The 22446-nt window shown below is 44.6% G+C and overlaps 1 protein-coding gene across 1 annotated transcript; it reads right to left on the bottom strand.

Moving 5' to 3' along the window:
* Nucleotides 1-1512: 1512 nt before the first annotated feature.
* Nucleotides 1513-21583, bottom strand: LOC146190883 (uncharacterized). The gene is made up of 9 exons (XM_084600250.1): nt 21562-21583; nt 18788-18883; nt 16934-17186; nt 14382-14541; nt 11355-11482; nt 8320-8440; nt 5771-5929; nt 2805-2930; nt 1513-1797 (listed from the first exon to the last, which is right to left on the bottom strand). The coding sequence occupies exons 1-9, from the start codon at nt 21581-21583 to the stop codon at nt 1609-1611; spliced, it is 1254 nt and encodes a 417-aa protein (XP_084456376.1). The 3' UTR covers nt 1513-1608.
* Between the last annotated feature and the right edge of the window lie 863 nt (nt 21584-22446).

The following is a 22446-nucleotide window of genomic DNA, read 5'->3' as shown; positions in this document are numbered from 1 at the left end:
CAGCGTAGGTGGCTCAGCTACAGAGCCAGTAGCAGGCCCGTGCATTTTCTGTTCCTTCTGCCTTCAGTCACAACAATGACAACAAAATTTCTGGGTATAGTTACGAAAAAATGTTCAAGTTATGACAGGGCACGTACGTGGAGGCCAGTGCGGGCTTCATCCTTCTGGCCTGCGCTGATGCCACTGCACATCCGGTTTACTGAACAAAAATAGTTGGTTCACAGGAAAGATAAGGCGCAGTATCTGTCGCACTTGTTCTGTGGACACCTGAACCGCACCTTAAGGAAGGAAGGTGGGAGTGAACGCGGAGAGGGAGAGTTGCTCCGATAGTTGCTCCGATGTGGCAGCGATCAGTTCCGCCATCGGACAACAATAAGTCCGTCTTGTGCTGCAAAAGCCCATTATGTGTCCCTTTTTTTTTTCTTTGTGGTGTCATTTCTTTCTCGGCAGCCCGCCGAGTTTTTTTTTTTTTTGCTGTCAATCCGACCGTTGCAGGTCATTGTTCGAAACTTTAAGCCCTCGAAGGAGCACAGCAGGGTTAGTAGAGCCTCTTCCAAACGCACACCCCTGAGAGAGGCGGGCGTCGGGCCGGGGGACGCTTGTGCCCATTTTGCCGGTGGGTATCCGGCGGCGAGTTTCGAGGAGAGTAATGTAGACGTGGTTTGATGAACGGGAACATGATTTACATGGTCGGCTGCCTCATGTACTTGATGCAAGCCACCCACTCAAAAGTCTAGGGCCTCTCGCTCACACCTGATGGTACAGGTTGAGGAATATATAGACGGTGCCCACTGGTGATACATCTTCACGTTTTCTCTTATTTATGCTGCTGTCTTAAAGATTTTGGTGGAGCCCGCCTTCTCTCCGGCGGACAGGAAAAAATTACGAGGTCTTTAGCGACTAAAGTAGTGAAATGCGAAAGCCCGAGTACCGCATTCTGCTACGCAACTGGTACTGACTGGTAATTAAATAATTAGTAAGTAAATAAACAAATAATCAGTAAATAATTGTTCATTAATTATTACCTAATTAACGAATCACTATATAATCATAAATTGGTAATTAATTAATTATAATTTATAATGCACGCATTCGCGCTATACTGTGGTGGTGCTCTGATTGGTCGAGACCTCTGTGGCGTCATCCCGCTTCGGCCAACCAGGACGCCGCAAAAGCGGGACACATTTTGTCCACGACAGCATGAGCCATTAAAGCCTTAAAACCTTGACGCTGCAGGCATCTTCTTCAGGAGGCATTTGTTTGGGTAACGCGCACGGCTTTTAACGTAGCCTCGCAGAACGTCACAAAGTTTCTATTTTTAGCAGGTTTTTGTAGTGGGCGTCTTCTTTTCTTGCTATAGTCTAGTTTGTGCTTTTTTTTTTTGATGAGTAGAAGCATTCATCTGTCAACACTTTTTCTCTTGATCCAATCGAACCCAAACTCTCACGCAGGCGGTGCAAGGTGAAACGCAAACAAACATAACAGTAAGGATGCTGCGGCTACGTTTACTTAACAAACTGATGCGTGGCTTTTTGTGGGTGTGGAAATCTGCTGATGCGCCATTTATTCCGTTCCTCCCGTTGAGCTGTGCGCTTGGGCCGGAGGGCATCAGCACGATTCATCGGGCGGCTGACCGACGTCCAGTTTCCGGTATTCGTCTGCGGTCTCTCGAATTGCGCGCAAGCGTTCCATGCTCCTGGAGGCGCCGTTGCATGAGCCATCGTAGTCGGCCAGGTCCACGTCGAATACTACCCAACCGTGCGCGAACTCGGGAATCGCCTCTCGAACGGTGCACATCTGCGATAGTGTGCAGCGCGCGAGGTTAGGGACCGGAACGTCAGGACACTTTCCAAACTCCGTCGAGGAGAGGGGTTCATCGGTCAGTGTGCGGCTTTCAATTTAGTTTTGCGCGATATTTTTATAAGCACTTATTTTCTGTAGAGGACACCACGCCTGTGATTTCACACAGTCGAAAAAACAACAAAAAAAGTATGGAACATTTGCCGTTGTTACGAGAGGATTTCTGCGCGGTTTTTGACAGTAAACCTGCTCTGACAAGAGAACTTTTTGTAGTAACACCAGAATATTGAAGTTATAGCAGAAAAGTGGCACAGAACTACAGAAAATTACTGCAGAAAAACCACAGAAAAGTACTGTACCCTGTAGAAAAAAAAAACAACAACTACAGAACCATGTCGAAAATACAACAAAATAAAGGAGAGACCCGAGTTGCCAGCTCCAGCCAAATGTAACATCGGGCACCCTTAAATCCAGTCAGTGCGTGGCCATGTCAGCTGCCAGCGGCCGCCAGCCAGCGCCATGCTCGCGGTTTGTCGCTCACAACGTCGGCGCCGATGACAACGCCAACGCTAACGCCGTTTTTTTTTTCGTTTTTTTTTCTTCTGGGAAACAAGGCCTTGAACGCTATTACGTTAATACGTTTCGAACTACTCGTAGAACACGTTTTAGGCCAGCTGAACCTCCCAATGATGTCGCGAAGAGGCAAATATCTAGATCCTCTATGCCCTTATTTATGGGGGGAGAAACAAGAGTTTTATGAGTGCCACTTGCAGCTCAACCCAACCCTCTTAGCTCCACCCAGGTGAGATCACCTTATTAAAAAAAAAAAAAAAGACATCGCAGGATAATTAAGAGGCGACCCAGGCTAAATAGTCAGAAGCGATGGTTGTCATGTCTTAATGCGCTTTTGGCTAGCAACGCCAGTGATTGGTGAGCTCTGAAAATGACAATTGCTGGCAGGGAGTTGATAAGGTTGAACGTAAAGGTGCGATGTCGTGTCTTACCTTGAAGTGGAAGGTCTCCTTAGTGTCGAATAGGTAAAGACGCTTCAACGTTGGGGAGTAAAAGCGACCAATTATTGTGTTGTTTCCGTACTTGACATCAAGAGGGTAGTTGCTCTTTGCACACACCTGTAGAAAAAAACAACAATCAAATAATGCTTCGTACCACCAGAAAAGCCAGTTGTCGTCTGTCTTCAATACTTGATAATCTGGGGTAATTGTTGTTCCCTAGTTTTAGTAGCCATATGGATAGAGTATGTCCCGTTTTTGCCAAAATATGCAGGTCAAGACGTTTGTTTCGGAGCCTGCAGTAACAAGACTCGTTGCGCATATCCAGCGTTCGCAATCTCGAGAGCTGGTGAGAAATATCGCCCTCACCCTTCTCGAGTTGAGTATTCCAGAAGCCCTGTTTACAGAGCTAAGAAGCAAATCCCGTGGGCTATATATTTTTGACAAAGACTGCACGTGAGTACTAATGTTTCTTTGAACTTTATCTTTTTACGACCAAGTTCATGTTAAACCGATTTTTTTTGTTCAGAGGATTTCTCTATAGAGAGAAGGATGGTATTGAGTAGCATGTACTCCGGCTACCTAGTGCCGGTCAGTCCGTCCATAGCGCTTTACATGAATGTGTTTGGGGTGATTGTGGCAAGAACAGTGCAGCAATCGCTTATATAAAGCATATACATTGCGAATACAACCTAGGTTTTCTGTTCTTAAAGCCACTGCTGTTGTACTTACAAAATCTTTAGGCAGTATCGCGGCGAACCATTCAAAATTTTATCCCTCTTTTCGTACACCCGCCGCCATGCGACCTTATCAATGATTCCAGCGCACGAATCGATTTTGTTCATGCTCTTTGTCGCCATACGCTGCTTTATAATTTTCTTTGTCATGCAAGATGCGCCGAGATGTATCTCGAAGATTCTAGCTACTCGCGTGTATTTCTACAATCTTCCAGGTTATGGCAGTCACCATTTACTACTTTATCTAGATGTTTCTTCGCCGCCTTTAAATTGAGCGTTGACGGGTGCAACGCGCATTCTTTGTTCAACGACCAGCGAGCACGCTTGCTGCAATCACCGCCGAAGAATCGCTTAGTTCTCTTGCGGGCGCAGGTCAGCCTAATAATGTTTCTTTGTTGCACTGCCGGACTCATTTGTTGCCATCGGCTATGTCAACAAAAAAAGGGGGAAATCAGCTGGAGAGGATCAGATAACTACAGATTTGCTGAAGGACGGGGGGGATATCGTGCTAGAAAAACTGGCCACCCTGTATACGCAGTGCCTGGTGTCATCGACGGTACCGGAAGCATGGAAGAATGCAAACATTATCCTCATTCACAAGAAAGGGGACTCTAAGGACCTTAAAAATTACAGACCAATCAGCTTACTGTCTGTTACGTATAAGGTATTTACTAAGGTAATCAATAATAGAATCAGGACAACTTTAGACTACAATCAAGCAAAGGATCAAGCAGGGTTTCGGAAACGGTACTCTACTATCGATCATATCCATACCATCAATCAGGTGATAGAAAAATGCGCGGAATATAACCAGCCCTTATACATAGCATTCATTGATTACGAAAAAGCATTTGACTCAGTTGAAACCTCGGCGGTGATGCACGCATTGCGAAATCAGGGGGTAGACGAGCCGTACGTGAAAGTGCTGGAAGATATATATAGTGGCTGCACAGCAACCATAGTTCTGCATAAAGAAAGTAACAAAATTCCCATAAAGAAAGGTGTTAGGCAAGGAGACACAATCTCCCCAGTACTATTCACAGCTTGTTTAGAGGAAGTATTCAGAGACTTGGAATGGGAGCAGTTAGGGATAAGGGTAGATGGGGAATACCTCAGTAATCTGCGATTTGCTGATGACATTGCCTTGCTAAGCAACTCGGGGGATGAACTGCAAATAATGATTGATGACCTAGACAGGAAAAGTAGAAAGGTAGGCTTGAAAATCAATATGCAGAAGACTAAGGTAATGTTCAACAGCCTTGGGAAGGAACAGGAGTTTACATTAGGTAGCGAAATACTGGAAGTAGTAGGCGAATATATCTACTTAGGACAGGTAGTAACCGCAGATCCGGACCATGAAAAGGAAATAACAAGAAGAATAAGATTGGGATGGAGCGCATTTGGCAAGCACTCGCAGATTATGACTAGCAGCTTACCGGTATCGCTCAAGAGGAAAATATACAACAGTTGCATCTTGCCTGCACTCACCTATGGGGCTGAAACGTGGAGGCTAACCAAGAGAGTTCTACTTAAGTTGAGGACAACCCAGAGGGCTATGGAACGAAAAATGGTAGGGGTAACATTAAGAGATAGGAAGCGTGCAGAGTGGGTCAGAGAAATAGCTCAAGTTAACGACATTCTAGTGGAAATTAAGAAGAAGAAATGGACATGGGCAGGACATGTAGTGCGAAGAGAGAATAACCGATGGTCGCTGAGGGTAACAAACTGGATTCCAAGGGAAGGAAAGCGTAGCAGGGGACGGCAGAAAGTTAGGTGGGCGGATGAGATTAAGAAGTTCGCAGGGGTCAAGTGGATGCAGCTAGCACAGAACCGGGTTAAGTGGAGAGATATGGGAGAGGCCTTCGCCCTGCAGTGGGTATAATCAGGCTGATGATGATGATGATGATGATGATGTCACCACCAAGTGACAGTATGACTCCATCTTGGAACGATTGCGCTGTCTCAGCGGCTGTGTGAGCTTTTTAAATGCAGCGGTATGGGTTCGTGTTTAATTATACATTAATGGGCGGCATTTTTACCGTGTCCGAAGTTTCTTTTCGTTACTATCTTATCTTGTGTTCAGCATCTGTGTGTATCCCTCCTTAGCCAGTGCCCTAGCTGTCCGTAAGATATATTTAAAGATTAAAAAATATTGTACTGCTCTTTCTTTTTTTTTTTCTTGCAGTACATGAAACGCCGGTACACGCGGACACGTGTTCTCACCTCCTTCATAGGGGTTTGAATAGGTCCCCTGTCGCAGGCCGCTCCCACTCCGGTCCTCTCGGGCACTTCGTAAGCGAGCACTGACGCGGTCAGCGTGAACGCGATCGCCGTGGGCCGGTTCATGTACTCAGCTTCGGCAGCGTGGTGCGCCACGTCCAACTGCAACGAAGGAGTTATGAGAGCGCCGCACGCGTCCATAGCTCGCGCTGAAAATGATTGCAGGAGTCGCCTGGAGATTACCGTGTTTAAACGAGTCTAGAACGCACATTCTTCGGACAAACTGATGCTTAATATTGTACTCCTGTAATATGTTGGGATACAAAAGGGAAACCATGCCGTGGCTGGAACTGCCATTAACATCACAAGATGACGGTTAGGCATTTTTTCATTGCCAGCTGGCATAATGTTACAAAGGTGATTCCGAACTAATCTTCTGAAACTTTCGGCGTTTTACGTAGACTTAACGATCACGCAAATCCAGCTACAGCTCACCACTGTTCCAGCGATAGAAATGACTATGAGGCTTGGGAATACTTGTCGGTCTCAAAAACAGAAAGAAAAAGAATAGCAGATGTTTAAGACGGAGGAGGATTCAGCAGCCGCAGCAGCTGAAAGAATTTTGTTTTTAATTTTTGAAAACGTGCAAATTGTATCCGCGTCAAAATGAGGTCAACATCATATCTAGAGCATGCTTAACCTGGTATCCCCCCCCCCCCCCCCCCCCACACACACACACAATTTCCAGAAAAGAAGGGACGTAATTATGCCTTCACGCGTGTCTCCTCAGCCGTGCATCAAGAATCCCAATTCTTGAGCGCCTGTTCAGCTTTGTGAAATGCGTTCAGGTTCGCATTTGTGTGACAGCGTGTTTGAGGCGTCCACTAATAACTGAGATAGCTTTCCGCCTTGAAATGGCGCGATAATATAACTTTTTACAAATCGAAAGTGCTTGAAAGAACGAGGACACCGAAAGACACACAGACTAGCAGGAACGCTACTTGCAGGTGATTTATTGAAACAAAGCTGCATGCGTTGTTTCTTTGCCATCGAGTGGGACGCGCGATCCCGGATGAAGTTAAATGCTTCGAAGGGTGGAATGTTTAGAAGGATTTTACTTTTTATTCAAAGCGTGGGAATTTGGGCATTCGTAAGCTCCAATGTTTTGCACTCGCACGTCTTTTTACAATTTGCTTCTGCGCCTGTGCCTGCCTGGGCACATACTTTGTGAATATTTTATCAACGCTGATGTTATCATTCCACTAACTGCAAGCTAGCCGTTGCATGAACAAGTGTCGTTTGTGTAAGCGTGGTTTGTGCATATAAAGCTGTGGCTTGGAAGTGGGTGAAGGGAATCTTTTTGTCAGAGTTACTTGGTTGTCGCGGTTGCTGCGACGTTGCTTTCAAGTTTTTGTTTACATTATTTCTGGCATCGGTGATCCCCGTTCTCGGCCCATCCATGGGACAAAATGAATCACATCGGCCCACGCGTGCGCCAGTACTAAAGCCTTTTGCTGGTGCCCTCCATAGCAGAGCTAATTGTGATTGGGGGCTTTGGCCCCAAACAGTTTTCTACCATGGCCACTGACAAATGCGAAAATTCCTAAGATGCGCAAAACGATGCCCCTATCGCAGCGCTGGAACGGTATAGGTTATCTCGAGGATGGATGATCTTGTAAAAAAAAAAAAAAAGGCAGATGGCATGGTGGTGGTGCGGTGATTAAGTTCATTTCAGCAGTAATCGATCATTTTAGCACGATCAGCCAACACAGGAGGGGTGACGTCGGCGCCCGGCGCAGGAGGATATCGCGTACTGTGACGTGGTTTCGTGTGCTGGGAGCAAAGTATGCCTTTCGCCTGCTGGCGAGTTAGTGTCGCCTGTAGATGAACCTGGTGGTACCGGACATGCGTGTTATGTGATCTTTTCTTTGTTGCACGAGTGTGTGTAATTCTATATAGTGGATTATAGCCTGGAGGATTGTGCAGCATTTGCTGCCAGGCGGTGAAAGGGCACTCACGAACCGACGACCGTAGGACAGAGGTCCTGCAAGCTATCGCTGTGAAAAAGGTATTGGAGGAAAGGAGGGCATGACATATATGCATATATTTCTTGGCTGCCAGACTTAAGAGCATAGCAGAAAGAAGCGTCATCGTGCTTTCGTGTATAACTATGAACTTTGGTCACCTCGTAGAGACACGAATAATCGTGCTGAATGTGCGCCGGCATTGGGACAGATATATTTTCGGTGTTTAAGTGGTTTAGTTTGGTTTGTGGGGTTTAACATCCAAAACAGAATCAGGCTGTGAGAGATGCCGTAGTGGAGGACTCCGAAAATTTCGAGCATCTAGGGGTCATTGACGTGCACTGACATCGCACAGCACACGGGCGCCTTGCTTTTCGGCTCCATCGAAAAGCGGCCGCCGAGGCCGCTTTTCGATGGAGCCGAAAATCTGTTTTCGCTTGTGAGCACTTGTGAGCGCGCTGAGCGATACAGAACCAAGCGTCCTCGCTCCTTAAGCAAAGGCGCTGCCTGTCAGCGGCAATCACTCACGATGGATGGCGGGTAACTTCCGTCCGGTGTTCGCAGGGCAGTGGGTGGAACAACCAGTCTCTTGCTGTCCTCGAACATCATCGCGTGAGTGGTTAGGATCATGACGTCGACGGGTAGAGAGCTGTCGAATATAGCCAAACAGATCAGCTTCATAGCCAGAGTAGTCCAGAAAGTGGCATAGATAAGTTCCCACAAGATTTGCAGCCAGAAATGAAGTTGGTTGGTTGGTTTGTGGGGTTTAACGTCCCAAAGCGGCTCAGGCTATGAGAGACGCCGTAGTCGAGGACTCCGGAAATTTCGACCACCTGGGGTTCTTTAACGTGCACTGACATCGCACAGCACACGTGCGTCTTGCTTTTCGCCTCCATCGAAAAGCGGCCGCCGAAGCCGGGATTCGATCCCGCACCCTTAGGAATAGTAGTCGAGCGCCGTAACCACTGCGTCACCCCGGCGGGGTAGAAATGAAGTGACCGCCATTATGATGAGGGTACATTTATCGAAAAGCCGTTTGTATGGCCCCTGAGTTATTTCAGCAGTTAGAGCGCGCAGTAATAAGAATAAGTTTCTCATAATTCCCAACGACATATCTAAAGGATCTGAATGTACTGCTAAACAATCGTCGATGTAAGAGGTTGCGTCTCTTTCGTTCTACAGCAGAACCATCGCAAACCGAAATTCGCACGTGAGTCTTAGAAGTGGCTGTGAAAGTAAAATGGAGCACGCAAGTTGTGCTAAAACTACAATGCATGCTTGCCTGGATCAGCTGATGAGGTGATTAACAAAAACGTTGTAGCAGTCAGCGGGACGCCGACGTGCCATCATTGTATGTATGTATGTATGTATGTATGTATGTATGTATGTATGTATGTATGTATGTATGTATGTATGTATGTATGTATGTATGTATGTATGTATGTATGTATGTATGTATGTATGTATGTATGTATGTATGTATGTATGTATGTATGTATGTATGCATGCATGCATGTATGTATGTATGTATGTATGTATGTATGTATGTATGTATGTATGTATGTATGTATGTATGTATGTATGTATGTATGTATGTATGTATGTATGTATGTATGTATGTATGTATGTGCGTATGTATGTGCGTATGTATGTGCGTATGTATGTGCGTATGTATGTATGTATGTATGTATGTATGTATGTATGTATGTATGTATGTATGTATGTATGTATGTATGTATGTATGTATGTATGTATGTATGTATGTATGTATGTATGTATGTATGTATGTATGTATGTATGTATGTATGTATGTATGTATGTATGTATGTATGTATGTATGTACGTATGTATGTATGTATGTATGTATGTATGTATGTATGTATGTATGTATGTATGTATGTATGTATGTATGTATGTATGTATGTATGTATGTATGTATGTATGTATGTATGTATGTATGTATGTGCGTATGTATGTATGTATGTATGTGCGTATGTGCGTGTGTGTGTGTATGTATGTATGTATGTATGTATGTATGTATGTATGTATGTATGTATGTATGTATGTATGTATGTATGTATGTATGTATGTATGTATGTATGTATGTATGTATGTATGTATGTATGTATGTGCGTATGTGCGTGTGTATGTACGTAGCTAGCACAGAACCGGGTTAATTCGAGAAATATGGGAGAGGCCTTCGCCCTGCAGTGGGTATAGTCAGGCTGATGATGATGATGATGATGTATATGTATGTATGTATGTGCATTAGCTGATAGATGCGTAGCGATGCAGTAATTTCCACTACTGCCATGCACGGTTTACTCTTCAGGCACCTGTGCTACTGTGTTGAAATGAAATGGGAACGTGTATATGCAGCATTCCTTTTTTCAGTCCTAATATGTACTATCGGCGTCAAATGAAATGCCAACAGCGGAGCGCGTGGAAACAATCCACCTCATAAAGCCTGCCTGTCATCAGACAGACGTACTCATCCGGTTTCTGACAGTTTTGCTTGCGTTTTCTCAGGCGCTTATTTTATCTTCTTGCCACTAGAACACGACATTCATTCTTTCTAGCGATGGGGACTTGTTCATGGCGGTTACGCTGGGTAAGTTGGCTGTGGCATGCGTGGATGAAGCGAGAGCCATTCGGTCGCGGGCGTACAGCGCTTTGATTTTACTTTCGTTATCGCTGTGCTATCAGCGTTTACCTGCAATGTAGCGAACCGCGTGGCGCAAGTCACCATCTATATAAAGAATCAATGTGGCGCTCCAGTGACGAAACGAGAAAATGGACGTAATAGAGAAGCAAAACTTTTTCAAACAGGATGAGCGCGGCTATGTTTGATGACGACAGGCAGTGCCTGAGGGGGACCGGTTCCCACGCGCTCTGCTGTTCGCATTTCATTTGACACCGATAGTACAACGTTTCATAAAATATTTATGAATATATACGTCGCTTGCTCTTTTGCAAATAAACACGATGATTCATAGGCTAGTTTAATGGGTTTGACGCCCGAAAGGGCTCAGTCTTTGAGCGATGCCATAGTGAAGGGCTCCGCAAATTTCGACCACCTGGTGTACTTTAACGTGCACTGACATAGAGCAGCACTTGGGTGCTTTGCTATTCGCATTCGTTGAAGAGATGCCACCGAGGACGAGATTTCATCCCGCGTTCTGGCGTTCAGCCGTCGAGCGCCCAAACTGCTGATCCACAGCTGCGGGGCTCATAAACACGAATGACGCTAGTTATGTTCCATAGCTGACCGTAGAAATGTGCTTCAATCAATCAATCAATCAATCAATCAATCAATCAATCAATCAATCAATCAATCAATCAATCAATCAATCAATCAATCAATCAATCAATCAATCATGTATTTTATTTTTTCAGGAAACAAACTGGATGGCCTCCTGAGCTCTTCGCGTTCATTCTGACCTTGATATTGTGTCATAGCGCACGTTCTCATGCAGGCACAGAGGAACGATATTGAGGATCATTGATAGTCCGTCATTTCGCAATTGATTGAAAAGTTGTACGGTAAAAACGTTATCACTCACTTTAATTCTGCGCTGAGAATGTCATGTAGTAGGCTCTTCCCTGGCAGCACAGAGGAACAGCCGAAGAAAATGAAGGCCGCGTTGGAAGTGGCGTTTCCCTGTTGCGTCTGCTGAAGCAACCTGAACGCCTGTGGATGAATGTCAGCTTAATTATGTTCATTTCCTTTTTTACCAGAGCAGTAGGCAGTCGGCACAGCTAAAGGTTGCCCTTAGAAACTTTATTTGGCAAAAGGGATGGCTGTACAAGGAAGCAGCAGACATTTGGTGTTACAAAAAAGAACAGCAACGTTATGTAAAAGAAACACAAACAGCAGGAAACGCTACTCTGTTCAAGAAAGAAAACAATTACGAGGGACTTGAACGACTAAAGCAGTGAAAGGCGAAAGCCTGAGAGCCTGAAAAGTCTCATCTTGTCTAGCGTTCAAGTGTGGGATTGCAGATGGCAGGAATGCTAGACAAGATGAGACTTCTCAGGTTTTCGCCTTTCACTACTGTAGTCGCTAAAGTCCCTTGTAATTTTTAATATTGTCACGCGTCTTCTCAGAACATCTGCTAATTTGAAGGGCTTGATAGCGGCTTTGAAAAATAACTGTTCTCTTTTGGAAATAGCAAAATGGAAATTTTTTGCTTTACGTTGTGTGATACGTGCGGCATAACGTGCAATGTAACATTAAGAGAGAAGAAGCGTACGCAATGGATAAGGAACCCAAGTTACATAAGTAAATTCTAGTTGAAATCAAGAAGTAACACGCGTGAGCAGTTCATATTGCCCGACAAAAGATAATTGATGGTTGCTAAGGATGACGGAGCGGAGTTCAAGAGACGGCAAGTATAGCAGGCTCTGCAAAAAAATTAGGCGGGTGGATGAGATTAGGGAGCTCGCGGAGGCAATGTAGATTCTGCTGGTACACGACCACGTTAAAGGGAAACTGCACCGGTTTTAGATTTCGAAGAGCTTCGAGGGGTCGAATGTTTACAGATTGCAGTTTAAACATGCGAAATATCTTGGCGCTAGCATTTGAATCAGTGGCGCAATTAGCGATTAAAACCGCGACTGTTATCAGGCTTCTCTGCACCGCTCAGCTACGGCTGGGGGTGTGCACGATGACGTCATTGACGGTACCAGTACATTTCTCCCATAGAAACGCTTGGTTTGAAGAGTAAAAACAACTCTACCGAAAGCAAAGCACTAGAGACGTTGTTTGGCAGAATCAGAAAAGGCAGCGCTGGGAGTGAGCGAAGGCAAGGGTAATAATAAATGTTACCGTCCGTGACGTCACCGCCAAGCTTCTCTGCAGACCTTGAGTGCTCTGAGGAGAAGCTCGAGGTTTAATGATCGATTACGCCATGAGTTTGAATGGTAGCGCAAAAACACTTCACATGCATTACCTACAGCCTCTAGAAATTTGAATCCTTGAATATCACGGAATTCTCAAAAAGTGATGCAGCTGCCCTTTAATTGCAGAATTACAGAAAAAGCCTTTGCCTTGCAGAGGGTGTATACAGGCTGACGATGATGAATGCGTGTGGTAGATATGACGGGCCTAAAAAAGAAAGAGGTGAGAAGATGGAAGTGATGGAGAAGCCATTTTAGGCTGGAACAATAGTTTGGTAGTCGTTTAGAGCTTAACAGAGCTCAAAATGACTTGGGTTAGAGTTTACTCTTATTCTTATAATGATTGATACTTCGTCGTTGGTTGGCGCGCGTATATGCGTAGCACAGATAGCAGAGGGCATAGAAAATGTACACCACATGTCGGCTTGCTCCCGACTTGAAGACGAAATTCTAGATTAGGGCCACCAGCCTCTTCCTTCGTTTACGTCTTTACACAACGCATAGAATATGCGTCACTTTACCACGTAGTTAAGTGTTTAGTTTTTAGCCTTACCCGCCAAGTTGTCTTGCCACACGTTACGAGATCTATCAGTAGATGGGGCCACCATACTGCGTGCCATGTGGTCATGCTTTTCAAAACAACCTTCCTGCAATGTCTACTGCGGACTGTCTGAGCACCGTTCGTCGAAAGAACGGATGCCAATGGGAGTTAGTGAATGTCTGGTACTTTTCAAAATCTCTGGAAAACTTAAAAGTAACCACAACCTTTTCGGAAAGCTACCCCTTCTTCTCATACAGCCATATCGACCATTGATGGGTAATTGGTGGAGAGAGAGAGAGAGAGAGAGAGAGAGAGAGAGAGAGAGAGAGAGAGAGAGAGCAACTTATTAACTTATTGATGGATGGTTTCGCTCGCAAAAGTTCTTTAAAGATGCGCTTTTCACGTCCGCTCCATCCGAGCACGGCAGGCTCGGCAGGCGTAGTTAGAAGAATGAGCTTGTGATTGGTGTACACAACCACACCATTTGTTTTGCTCGCGGCCTGTCTCGCAGGCCATCTGAGTTCGAGCCGTCAGTCTGTGCGACATGACGGGCTACTGCGCTTTTGGGTCCAACAACTCCTACGATGGTGGGAAGTGGTTATTCGCGGTCCTGTTATTGAAAAACAACGTAGGCCGGATGAGTGGAAAACCGAGTGGGACTGCACAAATCGGCTTCCTAACTGACAGACAATGGTTCTTTGGCGGAAGGAAAGTACTAGGACTATTGCTCTAAAAAAAAGGAAGCTTTAGTTATCGTTGTTCATTTTTGGGTTAGCTTGCTTCGAATTGTCATCACTGGGGACTGGCGCCAAGCCAAGTCAAGCCAAAGCACGAGCTACGCCAAGCCAAGTAAGAAGCAAGAATGAGAGGTAGAAAATAAAATGGCGATGAAAAAAGTGGCTAAATAGCCCAATAAAGGAAATAAAAAATAGTAGAAAAAAAGAGAAATTGCAAGGACTTAGTCGTCGCGAGAAGAAATGATAATGGCATGGTGGCCTTCGCAGAATATTTTAAATGGGGCATTGCTTAAAGCTTAGTAATTATTTCCTCTGCGCTTAAATTGTTTGCAGCAAACCAAATTATGACGGGTTGCGGCCCTATGAGCAAAGTGACCGTAAGAAGGAGCCGCTCCTTCCTCAATGCAGCCCACCTTGAGCAGGGCGAAGGTGAAGCGTAAGTCCCTGGGACCCTTGACGTAGCGCTCGTCCACGTCCAGGACTGCGTGATGGCGGACGCCGTTGTCCCAGTACGTCATGAACTCTCCTATGCCCACCGCAGTGCCTAGCTGGCGGAGTGCTTCTCCAGATTTTCTGTATATGCGGATTTAGAAGTTTTGCGTCGGAAGGAAAAAAAAAGCCACTATGGAGTCAGTCAGGGGCCAAGTAAATCAGGGCGTATGTTTTCACGGACATGGCTAGCTGTATATACGGATGTCCCAGCTAAGGTGGACCAATATTTAAAAAGCAGCGATGTATCTACCAAAGTTAAGGCAGGTGATTGTTGATGAATCATGTTAAGTACACACTATTATATTTTCGTTCCTCCTACTTCAATAATTAATTAGCCGTCATTAATAAGAACATTTTAGATATCGTCCTAACGCTAAGATATGAATAAGAAAGTTATAGTGTCACGAAAATGTTCCGATCCAGGTGCTTCCCATGACGTAGCCTTAGAGTAGTCTCTTTTATCCACAAATGTAACTAAATAGCATCACATTATAGCATGCTCTGCGGGCCTGGATGGGAAGCGATTACAGCGCTCTCGTCCGCGACTAGGCAGAGCGCTCATATATTAGGTCCTTTGCATTTCCACTGGGTCAGAGATAAACGTCAGAACTGCAGAGCTGGAAAGCGTAATGTCCCTAGATCCGTTTTTTAACAAAGATGATCTAGAGACTCTAGGAAAGCGCTGCTAACAGCTCGCTGCAAGCTGCCGTGAACGCGTATCTCGCGACCAGCAGGAAAGCGAAGCTTTATTGTGAGCCGCAGAAACGTGGCGAAAACGGCATCGTTTTTCAAAGTCGCGGATGGGAGCGCTGTAATCACGGCGAATTCCGGCGCTAGGATCGCGTGTTCACGTGTAACTTTTTAATCAGTTTTTCATATAATAAGGGCTACGCTACGGCTGCCTCGTTGGAAGCAGCTTGGTCTAACTATTTTGTTGACTCCCGGTAACTTTCACAATCACAGGTGAGCCCTTAGAGCGGTTGTCTTATAACGTGAGGAGGAGGATCTAAAAAGAAAAGTAAGTGGGTTTTGCACCTAAATGTTAAACAACATTCTATTTATTTCAGATGAAAAGAGCATTTAGTCTTCTTAAAAAAAAAAAAAGATATTGGTCCACCTTAGATAAGACACTATGTTTATAAGGCAGCAACTACAAAGTCCATGATAGCATCAGCCACTGTGACCTTTTATGGCTGTTATGTAACCACTAATTTTTGGTCACATTACGTTTTGGGCATCGGCAGTTGATTCAAGGCAGAAACATTGAATCATTGCTTCGTGTAGGATTGCGTGAGGGAGTGACATTCGCAGCTGTTAATTCGTTTCGTTGGGGCCAAAATTCGCAGTTTGTCATGCTTTTAGGCCACAACATTAGTGCAGCAACCTGCAAATCGGTAGACATCATAAAATAGTGTTAACACATTCTTCGTTTATATGCGTTCGCTTATTGGCTGCCCTGTTGATATGGCCGAGAACATGCGCAATTGCGAATAGTTCGGCACTACCAGCGTGAATTGAGACCACATACCCCTGATAAGTACTACAGTCTCATACAATTATGTCTATAGGAAGTAGCTTGAAATGCGCTGCTTACAACATTACAGCCAATATTAAACAAATAATGACCGATGCTGCGCTGTGCCTGTGTGGCCCTCTTCTGCTCTAAAGCGATCTCTGTAAAGGTGCTGTTATTAAAAACAAGCAAACAATTCTGGCATTGACGTTGTTGTGCTTCGTATCATCAGCATCATAAGCATCATCATAATTTATTTTCCCTTAATGACCCCCAAGGCGAAACATTTACATAAGGGGGGGGGGGGGGGGGGGGTGACCAAAAGCACAAATAGTAGAAACATTTTGTATGTGACAGTGAAGAAGCCGAACGCAAATATTGGAAAGGCATTACACGACGCAACAGTGGAAAATTATATACTGCGGCCATCTCAATATCAAAGGCAAAACGAGAACCCTGCATTGCATACAACGTCGACGTTGTAAGCGAGAAATCACAGGCATGCCTATGGCAGGTGGTAGTTGGCAGGTAGCATAATAAAGCACTGACTGTTCGGTAGGTAGCACGCGTCACGTCGTGAGACTACGTGACATCGGCGGGTTGTCAGGATCTGCCAACTGATGCAGAACCTTTGAAGCGGGATTCGAACCAATTGGGCTCTTGGATCCCAAGCCAAGTAGGCATGTTCGAGCGGTTTGATTAAAACGGGACTTTATATCCTTGTTTGGTGGTTTCTAACATAACGCGGCAGCTAACTGCATGCTCATGTGTATGTGTGGGATAATGCCTTACCACAGCATCACTCCTGTTACCCGCCTATCAAAAGTTTTTATGTCGGTAACAGGTAATACTTCGCGCTGGAATCACATGGCAACGCTATTTTTCTGTAAATATCATTCGTGCCTTTGTAAATATCTCAAACTGCAGTGACAGTTTAATGTATTTGGTTTGTGTACTAACCTGTGCGTAATGGCCACACCATAAGCCGTCTTTGAGGCCGTCTTGGCGAACGCCAAGAACGTGTGGAAAGCACGCGTGTGGTTTCGGCCGTCCCACAGGTCCGCCCCGCCTTCGCTGTCGGCCACGAATGTGGAATGGAAGATGATGTACTCGCAGAGCCCGTCGGCACGCATCAGGGCGGCGTGCTTGTAGGCGTCCAGGGTCAGGCCTACCGTGCATACGAACGGCGTCCGCGACAGCTGTGATCCCGGCGCTGCAAAATGTAGCAGTGCGTTATACATGGTAAAAGCTGGGAAGATGGAGGTTTATAGTTGATTGATAAGTGCTAGGTAATGGATGGGAGATGTGGTGGATGATTGGGGGTTAATAATGAATCCATAAGTGATTAATTAAAAAAGTAATTTATCTAATACATAAATGGTAAATAATGAAAACTGAAGATAGAGAATAAAAATGAAAGTTAACAAGAACTAAGAAGTGCTGAGGCATTCGGTCATAGTCCGTAGTAGCTAAAAAGTAGATGAAGCGAACGAGCGCACGCCATCGCGTCTTCTCTTAAAGCGAAACTTAAGCGTCCTCCTATTATTTTCTTTATCCGTATTAAATTTAGTTTCTCTTGCCATGATAGTGATTCACTTTTTTCTGCGTTTTCCACGTACGATGCTTGAATGGAGCTAGTTGAAGCATTCTCTTAACCTATTTATGAAAGAGAATAAAGTGGCAACAGTTCGCCCATTTTTTATCTATATAACTCGTTTTATTCATCGTATTAAGTTGTTTGCTACTTGCGACGAGGGCTATTCAAAGGTGATGTGTGGTTCCCTTTTTCCCGGTTTTATTTATATATTATTTTGTACCAACTTGTTACCTTTCCCTTACAGTGTCGCCATTATACACGGAAGAAAATTAGAAGAAAGCGTAAAACAAAACATCAGCTGAATCCGATATAATCATGTTTACGTATCAAAGCGCAGCAGCCACAATTTTTTAAAAATATATGACAGCCTTAAATTGGCAGCATCAGGACTGCAAGACTCAAATGTTGTTGCGTTTGTCCAAAGATCACAGACACAGAAACACATATATCCTCTTTGAAGGTCGGCGTGATTGGCGCATCGTTAAGGGTAATATCCTTTAGGTCTATGCTCCCAAGGCCAAGATATCCAGTGTCTTACCTTAAAAACGACATGCAGCTTACTTCTAAAAGGCACCCTTCTATGGGGTGAAATACTTGAGAAATTGGCCTCTCACCCATCTTGTGCAAGAACAAATTCCTCGTACTGCGTCGCTCTTTCAACGAAGCTGCCATTTATTCATTAGAAATCACTAATCAAGCAATACTATTGGGGTCAATATTTTTTTTTAGTTACAAGGAAAGGTATACATTTACCGAGGTGGGGGCCAGGTCACTTCAGTGTTTGTAACTGAGCGCATGACATAATGCTCAGGACTCAAAAGGAAAATAATAGCGCAGGAAAGAAAACAGGACGAACGAGTGGACGCAGACAACAACAACAACAAAAAAAAAGGGCGCTTGTCCTGTCTTCGTTCCCGCGCAATTTACTTCTGAGGCCGGACCCCCAACACGCCGAAACGTATTCCTTGCCTAATGCTCAGGAATACGTCTTCCGCGAACTTGTGCAACGCAATGTGTCATGCATGTTCATATAAGACGAATCATCAGAAATGATATAGCAATGTTCGGAATTAAATTTAGCCCCACCATCTTTAACACTAAATATAACGCCAAATGCCTACCGCTCAACGCGCTCCTTCTAGTGAGGAGAAAATAAGCTACAAGCATCACCCTGTCTAGCGCATCAAACGAAGCAGTACGTAACCAATGCGCTGTACCATCTGTGCTGTTCAAGGCTGCTGAGTAGACATCGCGTTCAATGTGTACGATGTCCTGATAGGCGTCCGTGTCATCTGGGTCTGTCTCCACCGTGCCTGTACAGGAAAGAGAGAAGCAGGAATCGCGAAGCTCATGGGCATATTCACAAAGCTGGGGCTTTAATAAAAAAAGTCGAAAATCTAACATTTAAAAAACCCCTCTTCACATTCCAATGTATTGTCGAACAGGCTGCTAAATAATTCGTTTTGCGGCAACTACTTTCGTTAGCTTAGGTGGCAGAGCGACTTCACTGCTGAAGATGATCCTATAGGCTCACTCCTAGAAGAGGGAAACCAATATTCTGCAACTGATAAAATGGGCACGCTGTGTCGATTTCCCTTGTGGTAACTTGGCTGCGTCAGGGTAGAAGTTTTTGGTGATTACTCATTTGTTTGAAAGTCTAGCCATCAGGCTTCGACTTATAGACCTTAGAAAAAAAGCATTTTAATAAGAAAATTGGCAAACTGTTTCAAAAAGGCAGCCCGAAGACATTGAAGAATGCGGTGGCGAATTGGGGCGTCAGTTTGCTACCTTCTCCTCGCTGCAAGACCACGAAGATGCCTCCAGCGATCAGGGAACCGCCGATTAACAGTGCTGCACTGCACATGGCGAAAGGTTTCCATGCGGCCTTGTTGCTGAAAAAAAAAATAATGGTGTAAAAAATGGATTCGTAGTGTGCACCACCTCAGATACTTTCTGGCCTTGTAAAACTCGTCTATAACTTATGCGAGGTAATAAAAACTGTGAAAAAATTTCACTTTCTGCGCACAGAACTACATGGTTTCTAACAAAATTGCAGAAATGGCATCTTATGACACACTTGTCAAAGGAAAGGGCAACTGTCCGCGATCGCAAAACAGGAGGCATACCGAATGAAATTCGGGAATAAAGCTAAGCCTATGGGTAAAACAGCTTGAAATTTCAACGGTGCTGTAGTGGCAGACAATAGAGAAGTTTCGAATTTTGTTCGTTATAAACTCTGCAGCCTTTGCACCAATCTTATCGTTCTAAGGCTGTGGTTCTCAGCCATGAATGCGCCAGGGACCCTTTGGTGGGGGGAGGGGGGGGGGGGTGCATTGAAACCGGGGGCGGCGAAGGTGATGTTGTGCGGACTGCTGCCGCAGTTCCGGAAGCAAGTCGCGGGATTGGGATTGAATCAAGGTTAAAATGGCCTCCAAAAAACGCGCGAGAGATAAACCAGCGCGAACGGCCTGTAGAGGACGTCGCAAAGAGGCGACACATCGGCTAGAAGCGGAATACATGACCCTGGCAATGATTCGACGCCTGCCAACACCGCGCCGCTCGCTCTTGGGACACCCGAGGCGCTTTGCATTTTAAGCCCCGTCCACCAGTGCAGAATCATATTTCAACTTTCACTAATGCCGGCATCAACAGACTTCACAAACGCCCTCTTTCTACGCGCTCTCTCACTTTCCGCAGTCCTCGCGTTTTTTTTCGCTTCGAGAAACTAAAGCGGACTTTGAACCTCCATGCTTTTAAACCGGCAAAACTATGTCTATCATGACCAAGAGCTATTGCGTGACCTCTTTTTTTTTTTTTTTTTTTTTCTCTCTAAGCGAAAGCATTTCTAGGCTCATGGTGAAAATCTCGCGTCCGCGAGATTCCGCGAGATTGGTTTGCGAGATTCCGCGAAATTGCGCAAGATGTGTCCGCCAGACGTCGCAATAGGTTCTGATGTCCGCACAATTTTCCTTTCCGGGTAGTTAGGCCTAATGCCTATAAAAATCCCCATAGGGTAACATGAAAATCAGTTCAATTTCGCATGTCGAGCGGAGGAGTCCTGATGCCGATGTCGCCGACAACGAAACCAAAGAAAAGAAAGAAATGAAATTATAACAAGTACACATACGCGCAGAGTTAGAAGAAAAGAAGGAGTAAATGTTTTCGCCATTAAGCTCTTTGACAAAGCTAAGTGCAATCCTCTGATTTTATTTTTTGTGGGCGTGAATTTCGCTGACTCCGAAAATTGCTTCTCGGAACCATTGGTGTCGGCATTACCCGCTTTGAAAAACACCGGATTCAAGGTATCCAGAAAAAAAGATCTAAGGATTTAATTATGCTGCAGTCATCCTTTACTTTCCAATTGCCAAGAACGAAAGAATTATAGTTATGAAAACCGGGAAGTTCGCAATTTTTTTCAAACATTTTCAATGCCTAGGCATCGCAGAGTTAAAATAGGAATGAAATGTTTCGTGCGACGCACCATGTGTTCACAGAACACTGCTGATACATAGTTGTGTTTTTGGTACTTACTCTGCACCTGCAAGAAGTCGAAATAGCAAAGAAAATTTAGAGATGTCTCGTTTATTGAGGTCTTCCAAACATCATTCAAAACATGCAAACTGCCATTTGGAAATAAATTTCTCATACACCCTACGGAATGAATATATTGTTTCTAGCATACTTAATAGATTGCACCTAAGCAGTAGGAATAAAAGGGAAACATGCAATATTTCAGATTACTAGAATTCAGTGTAAAATTGCCAGGGCAGCATTTTCTGTGCGCTTTTGCACTTAATTTTTAAAAATCATAAGTCACATCTACTCACCCCGGCGGGCCGTTTTCCGGTCTTGGTCTAAAAACCCTGACTCTGAAAAGAATTAGTTTGGGGAATGATGAGTTGACATAAGTTGGCATACGTGATTGATGCATTAGGCCTGCACCTGCATCCCGCTTTGCTATTGATTTCAGCTTCACGGAGCGCTGTCTTACCCCAGTAAACAAAGTCCGTCATTGCTTGGCGTATACTTACGAGACAAGATTGCGATGTCCGATGCCTCCGCTGGAAAAAGAAAACCGTTCTGGTAGCCATCCACGTTAGGTTTATGTAAAGTCCAATGTCCTACTGTTGCACCTTTGTGGAGTTGAGTGAGATTTTTTAGCTATATTGTCTGGACCATGCAGCCACAGTCTTGTGAGAAAAATATAATTGAGTACGTGTGCAAGTGGTCTCAAGAAATCCGGAATAGGTATCGACAGGGCTTAATACTGGATGTGCAAGTTTTGATGGCGCAGTTGATAGCTCTGTCGTTATTCTTGCTCCTCTGCTTACAGGCACCAGTCTTGATATTGTTGAAAAACTAGTGCCATATAAACACGAAGGAATCTTGTGCAAAGATGTGTTTGCTATATAAAGGGCCCCACCGTCGAGAACTTACTCATTCTCTGAAGGTTTCCTGCAAACGCTTGGGAGTCGGTCAAGAACAGCTGAACGCTTTGTTTTCTACTTCCTCGGTCGCTTGTCACGGCTCGTGCCTCGAGCTTTGTGAAAGAGAGTTGCGGCTATTTCCGCAGTTTAATGTAAACTAAATCAAGATTGAAATGTCTAGCGCATACTATAAAATGAAACCGGCTGAAATAATTAAACTTGTCAATAAATTCGCGGAGGCAAAGAGTACTATTTGAAAAAGAAAAAGAGTAAAACCAATGCTTTTCCATCGATTATATTTTTTTTTCTTTCCGCTATGCGTCAGCCAGAAGAAAAATTAAATTAAGCTATAAGCAGGAACTATCTGTGTAGTCAGTGTTGATGCTGTGCAATGGCAATGCTTTATTAAAAAAAAAAACAACTTTAATTACAATTGCTATCGGGAGATA

The sequence above is a fragment of the Amblyomma maculatum genome, chromosome 4 (genome assembly GCF_055883805.1).
Source record: "Amblyomma maculatum isolate TAMU_Amacu chromosome 4, ASM5588380v1, whole genome shotgun sequence".
NCBI lineage: Eukaryota > Metazoa > Arthropoda > Arachnida > Ixodida > Ixodidae > Amblyomma > Amblyomma maculatum.
This window is presented reverse-complemented; position numbering and strand designations above follow the sequence as displayed.

Coding starts and splice junctions, on each gene's coding strand:
- LOC146190883 (XM_084600250.1), bottom strand. CDS start 21,583: ATGACGGACTTTGTTTACTGGG. Junction 18,884..21,561: donor GACGGACTTTGTTTACTGGG/GTAAGACAGCGC, acceptor TTTCCTGTACAG/GCACGGTGGAGACAGACCCA. Junction 2,931..5,770: donor TTCAAACCCCTATGAAGGAG/GTGAGAACACGT, acceptor TTTTTTCTACAG/GTGTGTGCAAAGAGCAACTA.